General features: G+C 35.1%; 2 protein-coding genes, 1 non-coding gene and 1 pseudogene across 5 annotated transcripts; 2 read left to right on the top strand and 2 right to left on the bottom strand.

The window, feature by feature from the left end:
* LOC142161919 (uncharacterized) overlaps window positions 1–23433 on the top strand; it is a 198361-nt pseudogene that overhangs the window by 91362 nt on the left and 83566 nt on the right.
* Window positions 2991–3064, bottom strand: TRNAV-CAC (transfer RNA valine (anticodon CAC)). Its single transcript has one exon. It is a non-coding gene; the product is annotated as a tRNA-Val (tRNA).
* LOC107820850 (kinesin-like protein KIN-14J) lies at window positions 4202–14573 on the bottom strand. 2 transcript variants are annotated; one of them, XM_016647200.2, is made up of 19 exons: window positions 14354–14573; window positions 12728–12879; window positions 11815–11921; window positions 11628–11711; window positions 11445–11522; window positions 11269–11361; window positions 11141–11170; window positions 8537–8878; window positions 8384–8465; window positions 8199–8294; window positions 7940–8119; window positions 7686–7792; window positions 7421–7599; window positions 6928–7092; window positions 6580–6833; window positions 6290–6453; window positions 5433–6001; window positions 4811–4911; window positions 4202–4634 (listed from the first exon to the last, which is right to left on the bottom strand). In XM_016647200.2, exons 2-19 carry the CDS (start codon window positions 12831–12833, stop codon window positions 4573–4575), a joined length of 2799 nt encoding a protein of 932 aa, XP_016502686.1. In that variant the 5' UTR covers window positions 12834–12879; window positions 14354–14573; the 3' UTR covers window positions 4202–4572. The 2 variants fall into 2 exon arrangements, with proteins under 2 accessions (XP_016502686.1, XP_016502685.1); XM_016647199.2 differs by having other exon boundaries at window positions 12728–12876; window positions 14354–14572.
* LOC107820849 (uncharacterized) lies at window positions 17852–22641 on the top strand. Of its 2 annotated transcripts, none has more exons than XM_075234839.1 (5): window positions 17852–18163; window positions 21045–21111; window positions 21488–21536; window positions 21844–21910; window positions 22081–22355. In XM_075234839.1, the coding sequence occupies exons 1-5, from the start codon at window positions 17939–17941 to the stop codon at window positions 22117–22119; spliced, it is 447 nt and encodes a 148-aa protein (XP_075090940.1). In that variant the 5' UTR covers window positions 17852–17938; the 3' UTR covers window positions 22120–22355. The 2 variants fall into 2 exon arrangements, with proteins under 2 accessions (XP_075090940.1, XP_016502684.1); XM_016647198.2 differs by lacking the exon at window positions 22081–22355 and adding an exon at window positions 22380–22641 and having other exon boundaries at window positions 17854–18163; window positions 21844–21888.

Genomic DNA, 23433 nt, shown 5'->3' with positions numbered 1-23433 from the left:
TAAATCTCTACTTCAGTACGGGGCTAAACGCGTTGCTAGAGTTACCAGCATTCTTGATAGTCTTTTTCTTGGTAGAGAAATGCAAGAGAAGAAGCACACTAGTTGGACTAAGTGTTTTATCAGGTGTTTGTGGCATGTTGTGCATGATAGTGGACAAATGGAAAGTGTTACAGCTAGTATTGGAGTTAATTTCCTTCTTTAGTGCTTGTACTCCATTTGACTTGTTGCTGATATACACATCAATTTCCTTCTTTAATGCTACTGTGTCAATTGTGTGGCAGGCTGTGGTGCTCGGGGGCGTGGTAAGTCCAGTTTTGGTTGATGCAGGAGGAGATAGAAGCAAGATTTTACCATATTTGGTGCTTGGAATTATGACATCAATTGCAGGATCTTTGGTCATTTTTCTACCAGAAACAAAGGGATTGGAGCTTTGTAAGAACATAGAAGAGCAAGAACAAGAGGATTATGGAGCATCCTATGTGATGAATGGCGTGTGAGGCCATGAGGGTTGATCTTGTAGTTGTAGTGCCTCCACCAGTTGTATGTTTTGACTTAGAATTAAAATGTTAAGCTTATGATATGTCCATAATTTTCTCCTAAAATTTTATCTTCCTTTTTTTGCGAAGACGGTTAATTAATAGTTTAGGATCATATATTTCCTCTCCAAAAGCTGATTAATCAGTTGAATTTAAAACTTTCCATCTTCTATTGCAAGTGTTAACAAGTCGTGTGATGCAGTTAAAAAACCATCCTTTCCAAGAAAATCATAGTAGTAATAAGGATTGAGAGAATTGAGCATACACACAAAGCTTTGTGTGGCCTCAAATCTTGCAACTGATGTCTCTTTCTCTTAAATCTTTAAGGCACGATAAATATTTAGCACCATACCTGATACTCAGCAAACTTGGAATAATATCTTCCATGCAAATTTGATTTGCTATAAAGAACTGGTCCATTCATCCACCCTTTGAATGGTCTAATGGGCCAGTAGCTCAATCAGCATAGGGGTATGCCTTCTTCATTTTACTGGTTGAACTGCTCATTTGATGGAACCTTTTTCAACTTAATAACACAAGCTGCAATTCCAAGTCTAATATATGTCAACTTTCTACCAATGAATGGAATTGGGATGAGCCTATTTACACATCCATTGTATCTGAATGGTCACTTCATTGTTCTGATAATCCTATACTTCAAGGCCTTCCTGCTTCATCTTTTTTCATGGGCTGCTTACTTGGTGGCCTAGTTCTTGGCCTTCTCGGCGACACAATTGGTCGAAAGACTATGCTATTTCTCGGGTGTTTGATCATGTCCATGGCTTCAATCTTCATTGCTTTCTCTTACAACATTTGGATGTACTCAGCCTTGATATTTCTAAGTGGCTATGGCCGTGCAGCGATTGGATCGTCTGTTCTGGTTTTGTTTTCTGAGAGTGTTGCTAAACAATATCAAGGTCAAGTAGGAACTATAGGATTCCTTATGTCTACACTTGGATTTGTATCTTTACCAGGTTTGGCTTATTTTAGTAGGAATTACTCATGGAGGGTACTTTATCTATGGACTTCTCTTCCAACAATAATTTATTGCATGTTACTACAGTTTTGTGTTTATGAGTCACCAAAATGGCTACTTTCAAAAGGGAAAAATAGAGAGGCTTTTGCTGTCCTCAAAACATTTAGCACCTCATTTCAAGAACCTAAGCTTAAATGATCACAAAGTTAAGATTGAAAATGGCTTTAATCAACCATTGATCAAGATTTTGTTGAAGAAAAGATGGATTCTTGGACAGCTATTGCTAGCTCTAACAACTGGTTTTGGTATTGGATTGATGTACTATGGCATGCCATTAGGACTTGGCAATTTTAGCTTAAATCTCTATTTGAGTACCGGACTAAACGCGTTGCTAGAGTTACCAGCATTCTTGAAAGTCTTTTTGTTGGTAGAAAAATGCAAAAGAAGTACACTCATTGGACTAAGTGTTTTATCAGGTGTCTGTGGCATGTTGTGCATGGTAGTGGACAAATGGAAAGTGTTACAGCTAGTATTGGAGTTGATTTCCTTCTTTAGCGCTTGTACTGCATTTGACTTGTTGCTGATATACACATCAGAGTTGTTCCCAACTAGCATAAGGAATGCTACTGTGTCAATTGTGTGGCAGGCTGTGGTGCTCGGGGGCGTGGTAAGTCCAGTTTTGGTTGATGCAGGAGGAGATAGAAGCAAGATTTTACCATATTTGGTGCTTGGAATTATGACATCAATTGCAGGATCTTTGGTCATTTTTCTGCCAGAAATAAAGGGATTAGAGCTTTGTAAGAATATGGAAGAGCAAGCTCAAGAGGGTAATAGAGCACCTTATGTTATGAATGGGGTGTGAATGTTGATTTTGTAGTTGTTGTGTATCCATCATGTATAAGTTTTGACTTAGCACATAATATCTTCCTTTCTACTTAAAAATTAAAAGGGCAACATGACGCACTAAGTTCTCATTATGCGCGGAGTCAGGGGAAGGGCCAGACCACAAGGGCTATTGTACGCAGCCTTACCCTGCATTTCTGCAAGAGGTTGTTTCCACGGTTCGAACCCGTGACCTCATGTTCACATGGCAGCAACTTTACATGTTACTTAAAAGTTATGTTCTATTTTTTTGCGAAGCAGGTCAATATATAGCTTAGGATAAAAAATACTTCCTATGGTCTTTTTCAACTTTGATCAATATCATGTCACTTGGTACTAGCAGCTTTATGGCAAAATTTCTCTATCTTAAGGAGAAAAGGTAAAAATGGGCAACATATAGATGGATGAAGTAATATTTCTAATGATTTGAATATAGCTACTTTATAAACTTCACTCTCTTGATTTATCTAATATGACAAGTAATTTGGCATTACATTTATCTCAATCTCATCAAACTCCCATGTAGTTTGAGGCAAAAAAAAAGGGTATAAATTGTCTCTAAAAAGGTTGCAAAATCAAGAAATAGAAACCAAAAATGTCTGAGCCCGGGTTCGAACCGGGGACCTCTAGTGTGTGAGACTAGCGTGATAACCGACTACACCACCCAGACTTGTTTGCTAAACGTGGCTATAGTTTTAAAATAATGATAGAAATTCTTTTTTGTCAATAACTATAACGTTTACTTCACTTGTAGTTTAAAATATGGCACATACCTTGCTTCATCCAAAAAGAATATTGCGAAAAGTTTGTTTCAAAAGATACATTTTCTATTGTATTTCATAAGTACCTTGTTGTAATTTTATTACTACTTGGCTGCTTTATCTTATCTCTACTGTTCCTTGAGCCGAGTGTCCTATTGGAAACAGCCTCTCTATCTTTATAAGGTAGGGGTAAGATCTGCGTACATACTACCCTTCCCAAACCCCATTTATGGGATTACATTGAATTTGTTGTTGTTGTTGTTATTGTTGTAGCCTTAATTATTATATTTTGAGATTTGTAATACAACTCTCCCCTAGAAAAATAGAAGCGGTTGATATATTGCAATATCATTGAGTAAAGTTTCATGTCTACCTTCTATCTAAATAGCGTCGAAACGAGACTAATTAGTAAAAAGGAAGAAAATAGATTTCATATCTTTGCAGGTGTATTTAGTTTAAGCACAATGTTATGTGGATTCAACCATGTAATTTGTCTATTTAGTAAGGTTTCATATATTCATCATGGATAGCACTTCTATGTTGTTCTCCTTTTTCTGTTTCACTTGCAGAAAAATAGAAAGGCAGCCCGATGCACAAAGCATTCCGCATTCACGCAGGGTCGGGGCAAAAGCTACACTCCAAGGGGCTGTGATGTAGGCAACATACCCTGATGCAAGCATCAATAGCTGATTCCACGGCTTGAATCTGTAACCTATATATTGGTCACATAGAGAAACCACTTGGCTTCTTTGAGTTTTGGCTAGACATAAAATCCGTTTGGATTAGCTTAAAAAAAGTGATTTTTCAGCAGAAATAGCTTTTAAGCCAAAAAACAATAAGTTGGGGTTGCCCGGCTTATTGCTTTTGGTTTGTTTTAATCAGTTTTAACTTATTTTAAGCACTTTTTAACTTTGTCAAATACTAAAAAAAAAAACTATAAAAACATAAAAGCTGATTTGACCAGCTTAAAAGTCAATCCAAACACCCTCATGGTACCTCAAATTCAAAAATGAAAACAAAAGATCCAATTACCAAGTGCTAAAGCATAATCAAACCAAGCATGATCTTTCTGCTTTCACAATAAGCACCATAATCAAACAGAAGTTACCAGTTAACACCATTTAAGTGTATCACTGAATTCTTCAATAGAGCTACATGTACACACTACACAATGGCAAACCCCACACCCCCCTCCTTTCCTCCTCCACTTCGAGTAGGGGAGGCGGGAGAGAGTGGAGGAGCAAATATTCCTACAGAAATTCACCTGATTAGTGCAGCTTGCTACAAGCTGAAGTTCCTAAGTATCTTCCACGGCAATGGAAGACTAACACAATAGGCTAAAGGTAATCGAAGATGGTGTCTACTCTACATACAAAGAAGGGTTGCAAGTGTCCTCTTCCGCAAATTTTCTGCTGTACTATTGCCATCTTTTGGAAGACCTAACTGTAGAAGTGTTGCTGGCAGTGGATTTTTTAGAACCTGAAAAGCATAGAGAGGAAAAAGCAAAAGTTGGTACTCTTAGGGACAAAAATAAGAATGCTTTAGAAAGAAGGAAATAGCGCTACATTATTGTCATTTCTCTTCTCTAATTTGGATTTTGGAGAGCATTAACAAAGAAGGAAAATAAAGTTAAAGAACACATGAGAATCACATACTCGGGACTTTAGGGGTGCTCTTGTGCAATGATGACAACCGAGAAGATCCTGTTTGCACCTTCTTTTGTGTGGGCCGTGGAAGTTTAGCAGGTACAGGAGGCCTGAATCATTTACAAGAAAAGAGAATAAGTAAGTTCCTTTAATTTTTGATGAGCGTCTTTGGTGTCTTTAACAATGAGTTCAGTGCCAAAGCTTAGCTTCCTGCTTTTACCGTGTAGCTGTAAGCTGTCTTTGACAAAATACTGTACTAAGAAAACATGTGATCTAAAAGTCATGAAGTACACTTAAACTAGAAACGAGGAAGTGCAACTCCAAATTATATGGGACGCTCATTCAAAATGTAACCTGATGCATATCTTCGATTCTTTCTGTGAAGTTAAAATATGGATCGAAAATGAGAAAAGGAAAAAGGATAATTTCTACTACAAAGGCAGGTAAAGAACTTTTTCAGCACAAACAGATACCAGATATGTGACCTCTCAACCTGAAGTGCTACGGGAGGAGGAATTAGAGTTTCCACAAATGAATCAATATTCAACAAAAAATCCATTGAACTGTAAGGCAAGATCGCCAAAAAAGACATCAGAGATGGCATAATGTACGTATATCTGTAGAAACTCACTTCTCTGGGGTCTCTGAAGGTGGCTTTGCCGTTTCTGGGAAAAGAGTGTACTCTACAATGCTATTGATTGAACCATCAGTCTCAGTTCCCATTGAAAGCACACCATCAGATATGTCACTTAATCTCTCTTCAGAATCTGCATCATCAAATCCGATGAGCACCACATCTTCATTAGGATTCTGACATTCTCCTCTAACAGTGGCCCTTGAATCAGTCTCTTCACCCAAATTTAGACCAGCATCTACTACAGCAAGCCTGGATTGTCTAAAGAAATCTCTGTGATGCCTAAAGTCATCCATTGATTGCTGAGAGCCAGTGTCAGATTGTCTGTCGCTGTATTCCGAACTATTGTCCACGTCAGAAGCAGCCTTCTGAGTAGGTCTTGAGCTTCTCTCTCCAGAAAATATTTGGCTTGCTCGTGAACCACCTAAAGAATGCCTTCTTGGAGAGGCAGAGCCATGCCTGGTGGAACTCACACTACGCCTCTCACCATTGCCATTGGTTTTGAGAGCCCGCAGCCGCCCAATTTCCTCGTCCTTCTTTGTAATTGTGTCTTTTAAGTTAGCTACCTGAAAAATTACTATTCTATTTTCAGTAGTACTTTGTAAATGACCATAACAAAGGAAATAGAAACATAGCAAGCATCATAAATCTGGTGTACTCTAGAGAAGAGTTAAGCATGACAAGATTATTATTAAGACAGGGTTTTACTTGTAAATGCACAAATGTGACGTCGGATTTACAAAAAATAAGTAGACTGTACAACAGTAGATGCATGCAATGAGAAAAGGTAAGAGCAACTAGAATGACATTATCTACTGAGCTGCTGATATTCATTAGAACATGCCATGAAGTACCTGATCCATAAGCTCTTTAATACCTCGACCCTCTTTATTATTCCGTGCTGCACCCAACTCCACTCCAGACACCCTCTCAGCAAACTTCAGGGTGCTTATGGTTTCTGAGTAGGATTCCACATCAGGATTGAGCTGTACAAACATAAGTGTCTTTGCCTGGCCTCCTGTAACATGTAATGAGCAAAAATCAAGTAAATAAAGGTTTAATAGGAAAGAGAAGTAAAACTACTACAAAGGAAATAAAGCAATGTATTCAAATTTGAATTAACACTGAAGAGATATATAACTACCAAGGGAGCTTTGAAGAACTTGAGTTAGTTTACTATTTCTGTATGGCACATGAGAACTTTTTTGCGCCAATGCAAAGATCACATCTCCAAGAGCCGATAAGGATTTGTTTATATGTTGTGCTTCCCGTAAACGATCCCCTGTGGCTTCGGACCGATCTACTCTTTCACTGCCAGCCAGATCTACCAAATGCAAGCAACCTCGTAGAATAGCATTTGTTTCCAAGTCCATACCACGTACATGAACGGTAAGGATGCTGCATCAAAGTCAGTTCAAATAAACATGATGACGTTGCAGAATGAGAATGATTGTCCACAATGTGAATAAACAGTTTTAGCATAAGAGCTAACCTATGTGACCGGCTGCTTCTTTCATTTAAAGCAGTAGCACCAACAGCTCTATTCATCAAGCCAATATTCATCAATTCTAAGACATCTGCGGTTGATTTGACAGGATGCATGCTAGCATCTGGGACAGCTAATCCGTTGGGCTGAGTAGTACTCCAAATCCCAAGTGTGCGCAAGTTAAAGAAAACATCTGGAAATATATGGCATACGTATTTCTGACATCTCCACTAACTATTGAAATGGAAAACTTGAATATATTTATATAATTACATCGAAGCAATAGTGCTTCAAGGGAAATAAATGTGTGGAAAAAGAACAAAGAAAAGGTAAATAGTCAATGTATCAAAAACAAAAACGACAACTATGCCTCAGTCCTAAACAAGTTAAAGTCAACGATATGAATCCTTACTAACTATGTTTCTCCATTTAAAATCAACTCATGTCATCATCACATCAAATAAAAATAAAAAACTCAAAAAAAAAATAACGAGGATATCGTTTTTGTGAAGTATCACTGCAAAGCAAGTCACGCACTTGCTCATTGTATATTTCAACCATTTGAACACCAATTTCATATGCAATGGAGCTTTTCCTACTTTGGGAGAGGTTGAATAGATCATTCAGAGCTCGATAGTTGACCCCCCAATCCTCCACCGATGACATGCTTGGCCCACTCTAAAGGCAATTAAAAGGGACAAGGATGAGTAGAAGTGAAAAGCCAACTATATCCACTGAATAAAATTTTATAAGTATGTCCATACCATGGTATATGTTTTTCCAGAACCAGTCTGACCATAAGCAAATATGCAGACATTGAACCCATCCAAAACAGACCTGATTAATGGCTGAGTGTCCCGAAATACATCCTCTGAAAGATAATAGAGTTAAGAGAGAAAAAAGGCAAACATTGAGAAAAGGTATTTTCGTTCTTTTCATTCTCATTCGTGATGAAAGTAAAGGATTTTCATATTAAGTACTTATTCTAAATATCAAATTGATAAATAAATCATCAAACCTTGAGTGGCTGCAGGTGCAAAGACCTTGTTGAATTTGAAAAGACGGTGACTATCTTTCCCTTGTTTGGAGGGATTAGTGACAACCAGTTCCCCATTCTCACCAATGTACTCTATGGTTGTCAATTTTTGGCTTTGGCCCGGAAGGAATGGCCTTATTCGACTATAAACTCTAATGTTACCTAATAAATGACATTATGTTAGAAAAAAACACTGTGTTGAACTTAAACAACTAAGTTCTTAATATTCCATTTAACTAACCTTTCAAATCTTGAACTTCATTATACAACTTCCTATTTTCTTCAAGCACTGTGTGGTAGTTCTGAGCAGCATCAACCAGTCCCTTAAGATTGAAACCTATTAATCAAGAATACATCCATAAATATTAGACGCCAGGACCAAGAATAAGATCAAATGTAATCATAGCATTTAGCTCTCCTTCTTACCAAAGTGGTTAAGTTCTTCGACGTAAACCTCCTTGGTCCTCATCACCTCCTGCCTTATAGACTCAGATTTTATCCTCAATTCCTGAGTCATTTTAGAATGTCATATTCCTGATAACTTAGAATGAACTTGTAAGATTAAATTCAAACGCAAACCTGTAGAGATCCAAAATGAGAGTCTATGAAGTGTTTGTAGCCAAGTTCTCTTCTTTTCAGGCTCACCAACTTGGATTCTGAAAATGCCTCAAGTTCTTGCACTTTCTTAGTTGATTCATTCAGCAAACCCTGAAGTTCTGCTATCTTGGTCTCTGACTCGGCCCGAGTTTGCTCGGCGTGCGCTTTCAATTGTAAACGATCCTTTTCATGTGCATGTTTGGATGATTCAAGCTCAGCTATCAATGAGGATATTTGCATCTCACAATGATCCTTATCTTTCATTAACCTGATTAAATCTTGCTCTTGAAGTTTTTCCTTCTCTTCAATTTTGGCCTTCTCAATCTGTAAAAGGGAAGTTAGTCCAGTAAAATAGAACCACATAACAAGAAACCATATAAGCAACATTGTTACATTAACAGGTTGCTATAATGGGCATGCTAATCAACATCACAGCAAAACAAACAAGTGAAAAGAAGCGGAAAAAGATCTATCATATATCACAGTGCGCCCATGAATTAATCCCCCATCCCAAATAGAATGACAGAAGTTTGAGCCTCTAAGTTTGTGATAATCTTTGGGTTTATTTCCTCTAGACATTCATCAACTGTTCACTAAAATCATTATATCTAGAAACTAATATAGAAAGTACTAGTAAATAGTAATCACACATTCTAAAATCAAAATTAATACAAATTGTTAACGAGAATCATAGAACTGTTTGACTCTTCATTAGTAACCGAGTCACGTAAAAGGCAGAGGAGTACCAAATACAACATTATTCGCAACTGCTACAGTATGCAAGTTGATTGAGAAGACATTCATATAGCAGACACGCTGAGAAATTTCTAAACCTCAAACCAATAAAGAGTACACGGATACTGCCAAATACTATAGCAATGCTAACAGTAATGATTAGACAAGCCAGCAACAGTAGCATGATAGCTCAACTAGGTGTTCTATAATTTGATCCTGCAGATAATTTATTCCAGAATCTTGTCATATCAAGGGACCAAATTAATATGACAAGGACTATCTGAAACAGTAGAGAAACTCTCTAAGTGATCAAGAAAAGAGAATCAAGAGAACTTTGGCAAATTGAACGCAATTCATCTAGTCTAAAACCTGCATCATCAGAAAATATCAAAATCCATTTCATATTAATGAGTTTAGATAATTTATTTTAGATTTGAGAGTATTAACATGACTTCAATGGAATCCTTATATAGTCTCAGTTCCACCCTCCTTTTCGTTCTATGTAGCGGTGTTTGACTGGGCACACATTTTAAGATATAAAGGAAGAATTTTGGAACTTCTGGCCTTAACATATCATGAAAGTTTTGTGGCCATAGAAACATGTTATTAAGGGAAAATTTAGGTTAAATTGTTTTACAATATAGAAAGGTGTCATTCATTTTAGAACATATTAAAAAGGAAAGAATGCCACACAAAATGGAATAAAATGGAGTATTAGTCGTTTGGCCAAGCTTCTAAAATCAGCTTATTTTGAGAAGTGTTTTTCTCAAAAGTACTTTTTTAAAAAGTGCTTTTGGTGAGAAGTAGTTTGTGTTTGGCTAATTAATTTAAAAAGCGCTTTTGAGCAGTAACTAGTGTTTGGCCAAGCTTTTGAAAACTGCTTCTAAGTGTATTTTTCTCAAAAGTGCTTCTCAGAAAAGTGCTTTTGGAGAAAAGCTACTTTTTTTTGCTTCTCCAAAACTGTTTCTGCTTCTCCTCAAAAGTACTTTTTTTCCTTCCAAAAGCTTGACCAAACACCTCAATTTTTGGTCAAAAGTGCTTTTGGCCAAAAAAAAAGCACTTTTGGCCCCAAAAAAAACTTGGTCAAACAGGCTATAAGGATTGGCAGTTTTTCTAAATTGCATGTGTGTGTAAAATGGCCTGACCCTCTACCCTTTTCCTTGCATTAGCACACACTTTTTCAGAACCTCAACAGTTATGGCACTTGGCAGTGTTTCACAATCAAAACTTTTGACATTCACATATAAATACTTTTTGGGTCTGCGAGTATTAACTAAGGAATAAGGGGAAAATGAGAAATATTGATGACACATTAACCTTAAAACAAGCATCTCCAAATTCCCAACTCAAAGGGAGCTATGAAGGACTACAGTACTACCACGTAACTGCGGTAGTTTTCAGTGCCAAAGTAATACAGGAGAATAAGACATTGTCAAAACCCCAAAAAGCTCTCCATATTACGTGGCAATTTGGAAACACAACAACAGACTTAGGGGTCGATTGGTTGGGAAACAAGTTATCCCATGATTAATTGTCTCGGAATTAGTTATCCCACCCTATCATAGGGATAAAAAAAATACAATCCCGGGATAACTAATCCCGAGATTAGTTATACCACGATTTCATCCCAACCAAACATGGGATAAACTCATCTCAAATTTAATCCCGAGATTAATTATCCCTTATCCCTCATACCAAATGAGCCCTTAGACACTTAACATGAGATAGAAAAGGGTACATATTTAGTAAGAACATTCAATATATTCAGCAGCAAAAAATCATAAATTAACAAGAGAACATGCTCTATCAAGTCAGAAATTAGTAACATCTTGATAAATTTAATGTATGCACCTTTATCTGTTGAAGCTTCTTCATAACAACCTGGAGGATTGAACAAAATGTGAAGTTCAATAAAAGAACAGATAGAACAAAAAAGAAGAAAGAAACCAATTCAGTATCAATACTGATACTTATAGTACCTCATGTTCCTCAGTGGTCCCCAGAGCAAGGGTTTCAAGTGCTTTAATTCTTGATTGATATCTCTCCTCACGAGACTTGTACAAACCATTTTGCTGTAATACCACAAGAGATCCGCAGCTCATAAGTCCTTTGAATGAAGTTCATAAACCAGTACTGATAATTGGAACATTTGTACCTTTCTCAAATTATCAGCTTGTTTTGAAACTCGTTCTTCAATCTCTTGTACGACTAACTTCACCAGGGAGGCCACACACTTAACAAGTATAAGATATTGGTAAGTAAATTAAGTATCAAATAGAATCCAGCAAAGAGAAATTTGCTCATTTTTCTGTCACCCTGTTCAGTTCATCTGTCATACCTGAGGTATATCCCCATTCTTTCTCTCAATGCTGTCATCCAAAATATTATTCACAACACTGAAAAGTGAATGAGTGGAGGCACTCTGAAGATAAAAGTCAGTTCAACAAACGAAATCAGAAGTAGGCACAAACACTATAAAAGAAAGTGATAAGTCAACACCAAGTGAAGAGCCATTCCAGCTTTACCTCTAAGCTGTTTAGTTTCATCAGCTCTGAGATCTTAGCAGCTGGAATATCAGCAAAACCATGCTTTGATTGGATCCCATCAGGCAATTTACTCCCACCAAGATTATCTGAAAATTAAAGCTCAAAGTGAGAGAAGTAAATCTACAGCGGAAAAGATTACAACCAATGACCAATCGCTTAAGATATACATAAAACAAGAATTTTTCTGATGCACCATTTTCTGCGAAGTTCCACACATAAACGTGTTGTTTGAAGATAGTTGGATGTGGTGAAGATCCAGAGTATTACGCGCTGGAGATTAAGAATGTCGGGGTAAAGGTAATGGATCTCAGTCTGGTTGTCATGAAATTTCTTTAATTTGTAAATTGCAGTAGTAAGTGGTGGAGTCGGTTTTGGTGGTAGCGACAAAGGTGTAACAGGAGAAAACAATGGTGAATAATGAAAAGATAAATGAAGGTGAAACTGTCTGATGCAAGGAACTAAAGAATTCAGAAATTCCAAAATAGACCTCAAATTTCCCTCCATGATAACTGTTCAATGAATTAACAGACACCAGCTACCAAGTTGGGAAAAGTGCTCAAATAAAACATGGATGGAAAACTAGACCAAATTTGAGATCCTTAAGTGAGGGCTGCTCTGATGTAAAAACTATTACAGCTTGTTTTACATTTTCAGTGATCAGCCAACTAACAAAAAGATAACCAGGGAAGGAAAAGAAAAAGAAAAACGAAAAGAGAAGAGCAGAAGGAACATTATAAGTATTCTGGAACTAAGCTTCAGTTTCGCCCAATGGTCAAATTCTATATTATATTGTTAAAACAGAGTAAAGCACTTTGCCAATAGTTGAATGATATAGGAAAAGGACTCAGAATATAAAAAAAACTGAGATACTTAAATATATGGAATGAATTACCTTCTGCAGCCCCTCTGAAAATTTCTACTCTATCAGACACATCGCAGTTAAGAATTTCATTTAAACTGGCTGAGTCTCCATTTTCAGTTGCAGCTTCTGGATTCATGATAAACTTGATATATATTTTTCCAGATATACGACGGAGAGCACTACTAGTAAAGAAAACAAGAATCAGTATACAAAATATACTACTCATGACTACATTGACGACTACTCTTCAGCCAAAAGCAATGATAGAGTTGACACAACTATAATGAGATTAGACAAGTGTTATTTAGTCAAATAAGAACAACGCATGAACATAAACACCATAAGTTATAACCAAACAATGATTTTCACAGAAAACTGTGTAATTGTACATATATTGTTCTATTAGAACAGATGCCTTTATTCAAATGTCCAACATTTTCATCTAAACAGGAAAATGTATTGTCTTGGATTAAGAACTATTTTGTAAGAGATCACCATTGCCATCTTAGAACTATTTTTTTATTTGGAGAAAAGGTTAATGTGGATTAAACCCCACTTAAAACCTATTATAGGAATATGATTTAATCTCATCTCAACACATTGTTTTAGTTTAATGAACATGTTATTTATTAAAAATTGAACTGGTTAATTACTTAAACTATTTTGATAAAAAAAATATTTGAAATTGTGGATTCAGATCAACAAAGCTCGTGAAACATGCATTCCTGGCAAAAGTTAGTCTTTGCACCATTCCCGAATATTTTGGGAGCTAATCTAAAATTTCAATCAACTAAACTTTCTTTAGTAAATTAACTCTTAATGAAACACTTCCAAATATTACATTTATGCTAGTGTGAAAGAGGTAATAAACAACATGTCCTACATGTTAAATTCAACATTTCAGTATACACATAGTATATAAAGCTCATTTTATCCTATTTGGTTTCTCTTGTAAAAGATAACACAAGTGGGAAAACATCACACCCTTTGGGTGCGGCTGCGGCCCTTCCCTGAACCCTGCGTGAAGGCAGGATGCTTTGTGCACCGGATTGCCCCTTTTAAGTAGGAAAAAAGACAATTTTAAACAGAAAATCAACAGCTATTCCGAATACAAGCAGCTCAAAAGCTTCCAATATTACAAACATTAAAAGTATAGAATGGAAAAGCAGAATGACCAACTACTACTTATATGACTCAACTCCGAATTTGAGTTTTTTTACAAACAAAGAGAATATTACTGAGTTGTGTTTTATAACCAAAAGACACTAAACTAAAATGTGTAGCTCCATAATAACAGGCAACAGCCTAACCCAGATTTAACTAAAACAAGGAAGATTTTTGGTTAAAGAACAAAACATTGGTACCCCTAATCAAGAAACCTCACTCACACACACACACTCTGCACAATAATGCTGAAACAAGAAAAGTCACTCAGTTTGCTATTTTCTCCATTTATGAAAAATTTCAAGTGCAAGAATCAGTCAAATTGTGAAAAAGGAAGAAACTTTAATAACTTCATAGCCCAAAAACAGCAAAAATAAAAACCCCATATGGGTCTACTACCAAAAAATAGACATTTTGCACAAACCCCACATAAAATAAAAAATCTAAAAATGGGAAATATAAAAAGATTGAGAATGTGGGTAAGATACTAACCAGAATGAGCTGAAATTAAGGAGATCTTGAGAATTTAAAGCTTAATAAGCCATTAGATCGAGGAAAGTTTGAATCTTTTTGGTGGGTTTTGTAAGAATACAGATTGAATCTGTGAAATTTGAAGGTATTTTTTTGGCTTTTGTTTGTTCTTGAAATACCGGTTTTTTTAGAAGCAAAGCGACGATGATGATGGCATTGCAGAAGAGGGCCCCTATTTCTTAGGAATTCTTTTAAGTTTGGTCTTTTAATTGGAGACTTCACGTTTTAGTTTACTATTTTTAGAATTTCCAAAATATTAAAGCAAAAATAAAAAAGAATGGTTAATATTTTAAACTAAAAATGGAGTTTTACTTTTCTTCTCTAAACGTTTCACTTTTATCTTCATGTTTTTCTTTTGATGATACATATTCGGGCAAAAATCAGAAATTACTCTGATTCATAACTGATAATTGAAAAATAATTATAAATTTATAATTTTAAAAGTAATTAAAATTTAATTATTTTTCACGTAAAGATACAATTTGAATAAAAATACCCTTAAAATTCGAAAAAAATTCAACACAATATGTTGGAGTTTAATTAATTTACGTATGGGACGCCAGCAAAATGTGCTAGAATTTCATAATGTGATGGAGTTACAACATAATGTGCTGGAAGTTTATATGCAGGAGCTCCGTAATCCACCATATTATGCTGAAACTTTATATAGGATATCTGTCCATATTTTAAATTAAATCCACATGAAATAGGAGTAATCTGTTAATGACTTTACAAATGCTGACTATTTTTCAATTACCCCGTCTGAAAACTGGCTAGCCCATGTTATTTTCACTATATATTCATGTTAAAATTGTATAATGTTATAAGAAAAAATGACATTGTATAGCCGATGTAAAAATAATAGCTAAAAAAATGTATAAAATTTGTATATTTTCTATGAGTATATACATTTTGTATGTTATATACAAAAATAATACTACAAGTTTTATACACTTATTCGGCTACCAGATGTAATTAGTTTCTGGCGTAGACTAAAAGTGATAATACCCCATGTTATAAAATTAAGTTTTTTTCTCATAATAACAAATTTTGTCTCTTTTATGTTTTCAGTAATGACCTTTTCCATCATGTTTTCAGTAATAACCTACTTATAATTGTAGGTTATGAGCTTAATTAATTGACAAATTCTTCTACCTTACATTCACTTTCGTTGCTATGAAATTGGAAGTGTTCGATTCTTACAATAATTTTCAGTTCAACTAAATTACTTGAACCATTTTATAATAAGTCTTATTTCTATATGTAATTTTATTTGTTCCATATAAAAACTTATATGGCGTGTCTTATTAATACTTGATTTTTCGATCAGTCAATCTCCCATTAGTATATATTTTGAGAATACAAATAAAATGACTAGAAAAAAAGATACAAGTAAAATGACGAGTTAGGCACATTTAATATTCATAGATAAAAATAATTTTTAATCAAAATCGCAAATTTCAATCTTATAATCCTCTTGCTTCGGATTATCCTTTATTTTCTTCGTTGTGCTGAAATTTGAAACTCATAAACAATAATGTGTAAACTTGTAGCTGTATAAATTAAAATAATTATTAATATTAAACAAAATATTCAAAAAGCTTATATCTAAAATTAATACATCAAAATGTCATAATCGAGTGCATAGTTTTGAGTTTGCATTTAGTGATATTCGAATCAATGCTCCTTAATTTTCTCTTCTTTATGTAAAATAAAATAAATAATTAGCTGAATTATCCATTTCCAGTTTGCGTAATTCTTGTATTTTCTTTATTAATTTTCCTTTTCAAAAGTTCAAATTCGATAATACGTGTGGCCCACATTATGTTTTGGAATGGTATTCCCGCCTTATACTATTTCTTTATATTATACTTTTGTTTTGACATTTTACACGTGGCAATAACACTTTAAGGTGGGGTCCACACCCTTAGATCCGGAAAGTATTTGCTGCGGTCACGATCATCAAACGTGCATACCTTATGGGCTTACAATATTTGCCACCTTTTTTCTTTTTTCTTTTTCTTTATTCTTATTCTTTTTTTTTTATTATTTCATTTTTTTGGTTTTGTTCTATTCCATCTACCAAAGCAAAGAATCTCTTGATTGTGCCTTTTATTGTGGAAAAAATATATGTTTTTTTCTAACAATAAATAGAAAATCTCCATTCGTAAGAAAATGTTAATATTACTGTTCCAGGAGTTGAACAGTATTTGCCTTAAAATATGTTAACCATAAAAAGATTATACATTTTTAGATCTATAAATTAAGTGTTATATAAATTATCCTCAAATTTTTATTTTGTCTATTAGAAATATATACTCTCTATTCCCCTTTATATGACATTATTAACTTTCAAAGATTCAACTTATTTTTTCTCTGTCTATCATTTTAGAATTGTTCTAACAATATAAAATTGAAATCATTATTTTTTATTTAAGTTATAAAATTTAGAAAATTTCTCAACTAATAAAATTACATACTTTAGATTATTTAAGATGATATTATTTAATCCCACACTCCAAATTATCTAATTTTTCTTGGGGAAGGGGGGAGTATTATTGTGACAATCACAAACGAAGTAAGGCTTAGGTCTTGGGCTGAAGTTGAGCCCATCATTGTTCCGTTGCTTTCAAAGCCCAGTGATATTGCTTCAGAAAATTGGGCCCGGGGGGATTACTTAGTTTACTTACACTGTATAGCTACTTTTGCCTGTAATTTAAATTTTACTCACAATTTATTTATTTATTGTAAATATAACCAATATTTCATTTAGGCACCATATTTTTCGTTCTTCAATCACTATCTTGAGTGGAAATATTGATGTGGGAGAGAATATTGATTTGGGTGGTGAAGTCGAAGATGAGGATAAGCAGTGAGAGAGTTAAAAAAAAAGAAAAGAGAGGTGATAGAAAGAGGAGTGAGCAAATGCATACTGCACAAGGAAGCTCGGTGCATAGCATTCACGTAGTCCGGGAACGGTCGTACTCCAAAAAAATGTGATGTAGACAGTTTATCCTATTGAAGCATTAGTGGATGATTCTACAGTTCGAACTCACAACCTACATATCATATGGAAACAACCTTACTATTACTTGCTCCTCTTCATACTGCATAGTAATGACACTAGGTAGCCACTCTAAAGGGATGCTATTTAAAAATTAGCTAGTACGTCCAAATTTTCAATTTTTTCAGTTCAAATTTCCGGGGAAAAAAATCATGAATTATCCTAAAATTAAGATTCTTAGTTTAAAGTTTCAGGACAAAACAAGTACTGACTAATCTCTAAATAGTATCCTTGAGAATGACTATCTGTGCTTTTGTCCCTCGTATTGCATAGTGAATGAAGAACCAAAAAAACGAGTGTCAACCGTCTAAAGAAACTATTGGCTATATTTGCAATTTTTCGAAAAGTGGCTAACTTATAAATACACGCAAAAAAGTAGCTATACAGTGTAAAACACCCCCAATTTTCTGAGCAGCATTGTTCTTTCGTTCAATCGGAATTTACAGTTGTTGAATTCTTCGGCCTGGTTTGATAATCTGAAAATGGAACAAGAGAAGGAGACGAATCAGCTGAATTCTAACGATACCAAATCAGAACAAGATGAAGAACAACAGCAAAGAGGAGAATGTTGCGATCACCAAAATGCAGAGTCTCAAATAAATGGCAAAGAGATTCTGAAAGCAATACAAGTAGTAGAGAGAGATTCTATGGCAATCGCCGAGAGCTTCACTTCTCTTTTTGCTTCTCTACGCTCTACTCTATCTGAGGTATCCATAATTGGAGTAGTAGTCTCTCTTGTTTAATTTCTTTAGCTACTTTCCTAAAGTTAGTGTTTTTATTTTTCAACTAATTGATTCTAAAAAGTAAACTATCCATATCGGCAATATTGACTAGTTAGCGTTAAGGTCGTTGCCTTTACATTAGGTTCAATGTAGTTTAACATGTGATATAACTTAGTTAACCGCTTTTACTAGGTTACTAATCAATGCCTACTAAGAGATTTGTCTGTAATTAACTTAAAAGTGACCTGATTTGTGTTACCTTATTAGTGTGTAGAACTAAAACTTAGTGAAAAAATGGTTTGAGATTGTATATCAGTGGAGGGATAACTGTGGGGTTAGTTTAGAGAGCCCACAAATTATTGGGTATTCAGTGCAACTGATCTAAATGAAGCTGAATGGATATTGAGTATTCAGATAGCCAGGGGCGGATGTAGTGTTAGAGTTATGGGTTCACCGAACCCTAGCTCATACCCTGTAATTGTGTTGAACAAATACTAGATTTCGTACCCAGTAAATCAAATGGAAAGTAGTGGAATTTCGAACTCGAACTCATAAAGCTCAAATCCTGGATCTGCCTCTACGGATATCCTACCTTCAATTTGTTTAGGCTGAAGCAAAGTAGTAGTAGTAGGATTAGAAAGGCATGCTAATAATGATCGACGAGCAACATGGTGGTCTGGGCTCTTTGCTGCTGTTTGGTTTTGGGTTTCCCTTGTCAATTTTCTTAACTGGAATCAGTTGTCATTTGGGTATACAGCACGGGTTTGCGACTCATTATCTTACTCTTTTGATGTTATCACTTCTAAGCATCACATTTGGCACTTTTTCGCCTATAATTTAAACGGTATGCACTTTGTTGTTTATGCTCCCCCCCTATCCATCTTCTCTTGGGATATTGCACTTGGTTATCAGGTCATGTGACTATCATGTTAGAATGCAACAAAGGGAAGTTCTTGCACAGTTTCCAATTCCATGATGAATTAGTAGGGAACTATGGATTATGTCTGAAACAGTAGAGGATGTGATGTATAATTTGGCATCTGGGAGAAGAATGAGATGTAAAGCTTGGAGTGTTGCTCCGTTTGCAATTATGCGGGTACTTTGGAGAGAAAGGAATGCGAGTTTACATGGATTTGGGCATGTCCCCGTGAGATTCATGTTTGTATAAATGATTGAGCGTCTTCAGTAGAGAACCATAATTTATGTACTTTTTAGTATACTTCATGTGCAGTGTTCTTCCCAACAACATGAATAAAATATTGAGTTAATATCCTAAAACCCCCTTAAACTATTACATTTTTGTTAGTTTCCTACTTAAACTATTCGGTGTCCCCAAAACTCCCCTGAACTATATTGCCCTTCATATTAAAACCCCCTCGTTGCTGACCTGGCATAACATGTGTAAATACTCTCCTGGGAGCGGAAAAAAGCCATAAAAAATGGCCCACCTGACAGAAAATAATGGCTAATTAGCCTAACCCTCTTTCAAATTTATTTATTTTAACAAATATTCTTCTTATTTCAGTTATATCCATCTTTCTTCCTCATATTTTCACAATTCTTCCTTATTTTTTCATCTTTCCTCTTTATTTTCACCTTCTTTTTTATTTTTTAACCTTTTTTCTTCATTTCTCCATTTAGGTTTCCTGTGGAAAAATTCTCCTTCTATTGTTTCCTATGAAATGATTTATTCTCTTTCTTGTTTTAGTCTTCTTTCATGTATTACACATATTGTTAAAAAAATACCAAATTAAATCTTCTTATTAAACTCAACACCTTGTTGAATAAAGTTGAATCTCTTGAATCTTCTTTATGTAATCTGAAATTAGAGAATATAATTGTTGGCCAATTGATTTTTTATTTTCGAAATTTTATTTTGTGTAATCTTTTTGATGTAATATAAGATGTTTTTTTAGAAATGTAACACTATATGCCTTTATTTATACTTTTACTGTGCTACAAATTGTATATAAACAAGGACTTATCAATTGAAGTCTAGCATAAAGCTCCATCACACTTAAACCTAAAATTAACACAGTACATTAGATATTATTTTGGCCAAAACTCCTAGAATTAATCAATCATTCGAGAGTAATAAATCATGAGTAAACTATATAAAAAACTTGTACAAACCATAAGTTAATATAGTTAAATGGACGTACCTTTAAAAGTCCAACATGGGGTTTTAATATATAGGAGAATATAGTTTAGGGGGGTTTGTGGACACAGGATAGTTTAAGTTGGTAACTGACAAAAAAGTGATAGTTTGAGCGGGTTTTAAGCTGAGTTAAATAGCCACCTATAGTGCATGACACGTTTTTTAGACAATTAGGAGCGTATGCTAGACGCACCTCTAAGTATGCAATGAGGGGGTTTTAATAGGAAGGGCAATATAGTTCGGGGGTTTTGGGGACACCGAATAGTTTAAGTAGGAAACTAATAAAAACATAATAATTTAGGGGGATTTCAGGGTATTTACTCTAAAATATTACTTTATAATTAAAAAGAATTAGACAAAGGTTTTGCTTCACAATCTTGTTGGGAGGGAATTAGTTCGATTTTACCTATTTATCCTTGTGGCATGAGACTGTTACATTACAATCTTCCAACAACTTTCCGCCAAAAAGTTATCCAATGACTTGGTGCAGATATTTGGGAATCTGGATGGCGACGTGCAACCCTAAGGAAAATAGATGGCATAGTACCAAACTGTATGAATGGCGAAGTGCCGAAAAGCATTACAATTTAGTAGACGTCATTCATTCCAAACTTCATATTAGAAGTTTTCTTTCTTTGTTTCTTCTTTTTTCTTTTGTCATGTGTGTGTGTTCTATCCATGTTTAAAGAAGCTATAGTGATTTTGCAGGTTACTAGTACTTCTGTTGATCACATGAACTGCTTTGGTGATGCTGCAGGACGAGTACAAGAATGTGGTATATCTTTTAACTTCTTCATCTTCCGTCCTTGAAGTCCTTAACATAAATAGTTTCTTTTTTAAAATATATCTGCTTATTATTCGTTTATTGTTTATTCAATTGAGTTTGGGAATGAGGCATAGTAGTAGTTGTAGTTGTTGTTTATTCAATTGTTTAATAAAGAAAATCTGAAGCTTAATAGGATAGGAGTACCAATTATCATGATTGAGTGCTTTTGTTCTAGAGTACTTTATTTGGTATAATTCCAAAATGTCTCCTTCATCTTATTTCTTTAATGCACTCACAATTACTGTAATACCAGATTCACTTTTTTTTAAGTTATTTGCTAAAGTTGGGCTTCACTCATCCTAACTTTTGCTTGTTTATCTTGCAGCACTTGATGCAGCAACTAAAGGAAACCGATATATAAACTCTTGTCTGAGGTAGTATTTTCGACGACTTTAATTAATTCCCTATAGTATCTTTCTAAAACTAGAAAAACTATCAGCCCCCCTATAAGGAAGTTGGGAGGACGCACCAAGTTAGCACACCTATTATGATTAGATCATATCTTTGGGGAAGCCGCATTCTTCAATCTCTAAGAGGGAAAGTAGAACTTGCATGTACTGAATTCGGTCTAATTTTTACTTTTTGTATCAAAAGTAAAATGATATCTCTCTCTCCTGCATGAAAAATCTTGCCAAGTATGCTATTCTGGCTTATCTTTCAGAGCTAACTCTCCTTTTGCAGATTGAATGAGGAAATGAAAGGAATTGATAATCTTGCAACACAGCTGTATCCTTTCCATGTGATTATGGTTTGATATAAACAATTTTTCTCCTTAAGTCTCCTTATGCACAACCACCAATTCTTAGATTTAAAATGTGGCAATAGGATGCAATGCTTATTCTTGTTCTTGCAGTTGGAAATTAGCCAGTTAATTCATAGTGTTTGTTTTATTGCTTTTTCTTTTTCAAATAAATGAAGGGGAGCCTTGGTGCAACGATAAGAGTTGCCACCATGTAACCAGGAGATCACAGATTTTAGTAGAAACAACCTCTTGAAGAAATGCAAGGTAAGGCTACGTCGATAGACCTAGTGTAGTCTTGTCCTTCTTCGGAACCCCTGCATACTGGGAGCTTTGTGTTATCAGGCTGCCCCTTTTTTCCCATTCAAACAAATAGTTATTAGTTTATTGCTTTAAACCAGAATCCCTAGGTAACTGTTTAGAAGCAATCCAGATATCACGTTGTAATTGTTCATTGTGATTCCTTGACTCTCTGAAGGAAAATCATCCGGAGAAATGTAGATGCATTGGACTCGGCAGTTAACAGGCTAGTTCGTTTTCCATGAGTGGATCGGTCTTGGTGAACAATATTGACTAAGTGACCTGCACATAGTTTCTGGTGCCACCACCGGTGCTTTATTTATGATGTGATGCCTGTTGAAGTCTTGCTTCTGCTTCGGAGGAATTAATAAGCATTGTGTAACCAAATGAATTGCAAGGCTGATACATTTTATAACCCATCAAAAGCTTTCTTTTTCCTACTGTTAGTCTTCCATTTACCTCGCAAGAGGCCAAGAGCATTGCAGGATTTGTCCTACTGTTACTCTTCATTTGTTTGGTAGATTTTTTTTTTCCTGATGACCGAGAAATCCGTCTGGAGCCGATCCTTTGGACCAACCGCAACCTTCGAAACTCGGTGAATAATGGGCTCGTCCCTCTACCCTTCTCCACTTATATCAGGTTTTGCTTTGCATAGTGTGAGGACTTGAACTTGTGACCTAAGACACAAATCCACCGTCCTTTGCCACTTGAGCTAGGCCCTGGGGGCTTGTTTGGTAGATTTGTTATTCGAGGAACATTAGATTTGACCATTCAGAATGCGAAGATTCGTAGGACTTTAGTCTCTTTTTATTAGACTACATTGGGAGGATGAAAGCAGAGGAATTATGTGATAAAGATTTAATCGTGAGTGCTTTGAGTAAAGGGATTCTTACCTATCTATACCATATATCAAACCTTATTACCAAAAATGTTCATAATTTGTTATTTACCTGTGTAGTCCACACTTTTACTACAAATTATATACCAATCCAAAAATAGGTAGATTTTGCCATAAAAAACGCGCTAAAATGAAGGCACCAGATCTGCGTGTGATTATGTCAACATTAAATTCGAACTTTGAAACGGAAGGAGATCTCATTGCTGCGTAATTCTCTCCTTCCTCAACGGAAAGAGATCTCTCTTCTCTCACTCAACTACAATTCTCAAAAAACGCAAGCTACTGAAGCTCCAGTAATCAAACGGAAAGGAGATTTTTGTTCTTCATCTTCATC

This window comes from Nicotiana tabacum, chromosome 1, assembly GCF_000715075.1.
Source record: "Nicotiana tabacum cultivar K326 chromosome 1, ASM71507v2, whole genome shotgun sequence".
Lineage (NCBI taxonomy): Eukaryota > Viridiplantae > Streptophyta > Magnoliopsida > Solanales > Solanaceae > Nicotiana > Nicotiana tabacum.
This window is presented reverse-complemented; position numbering and strand designations above follow the sequence as displayed.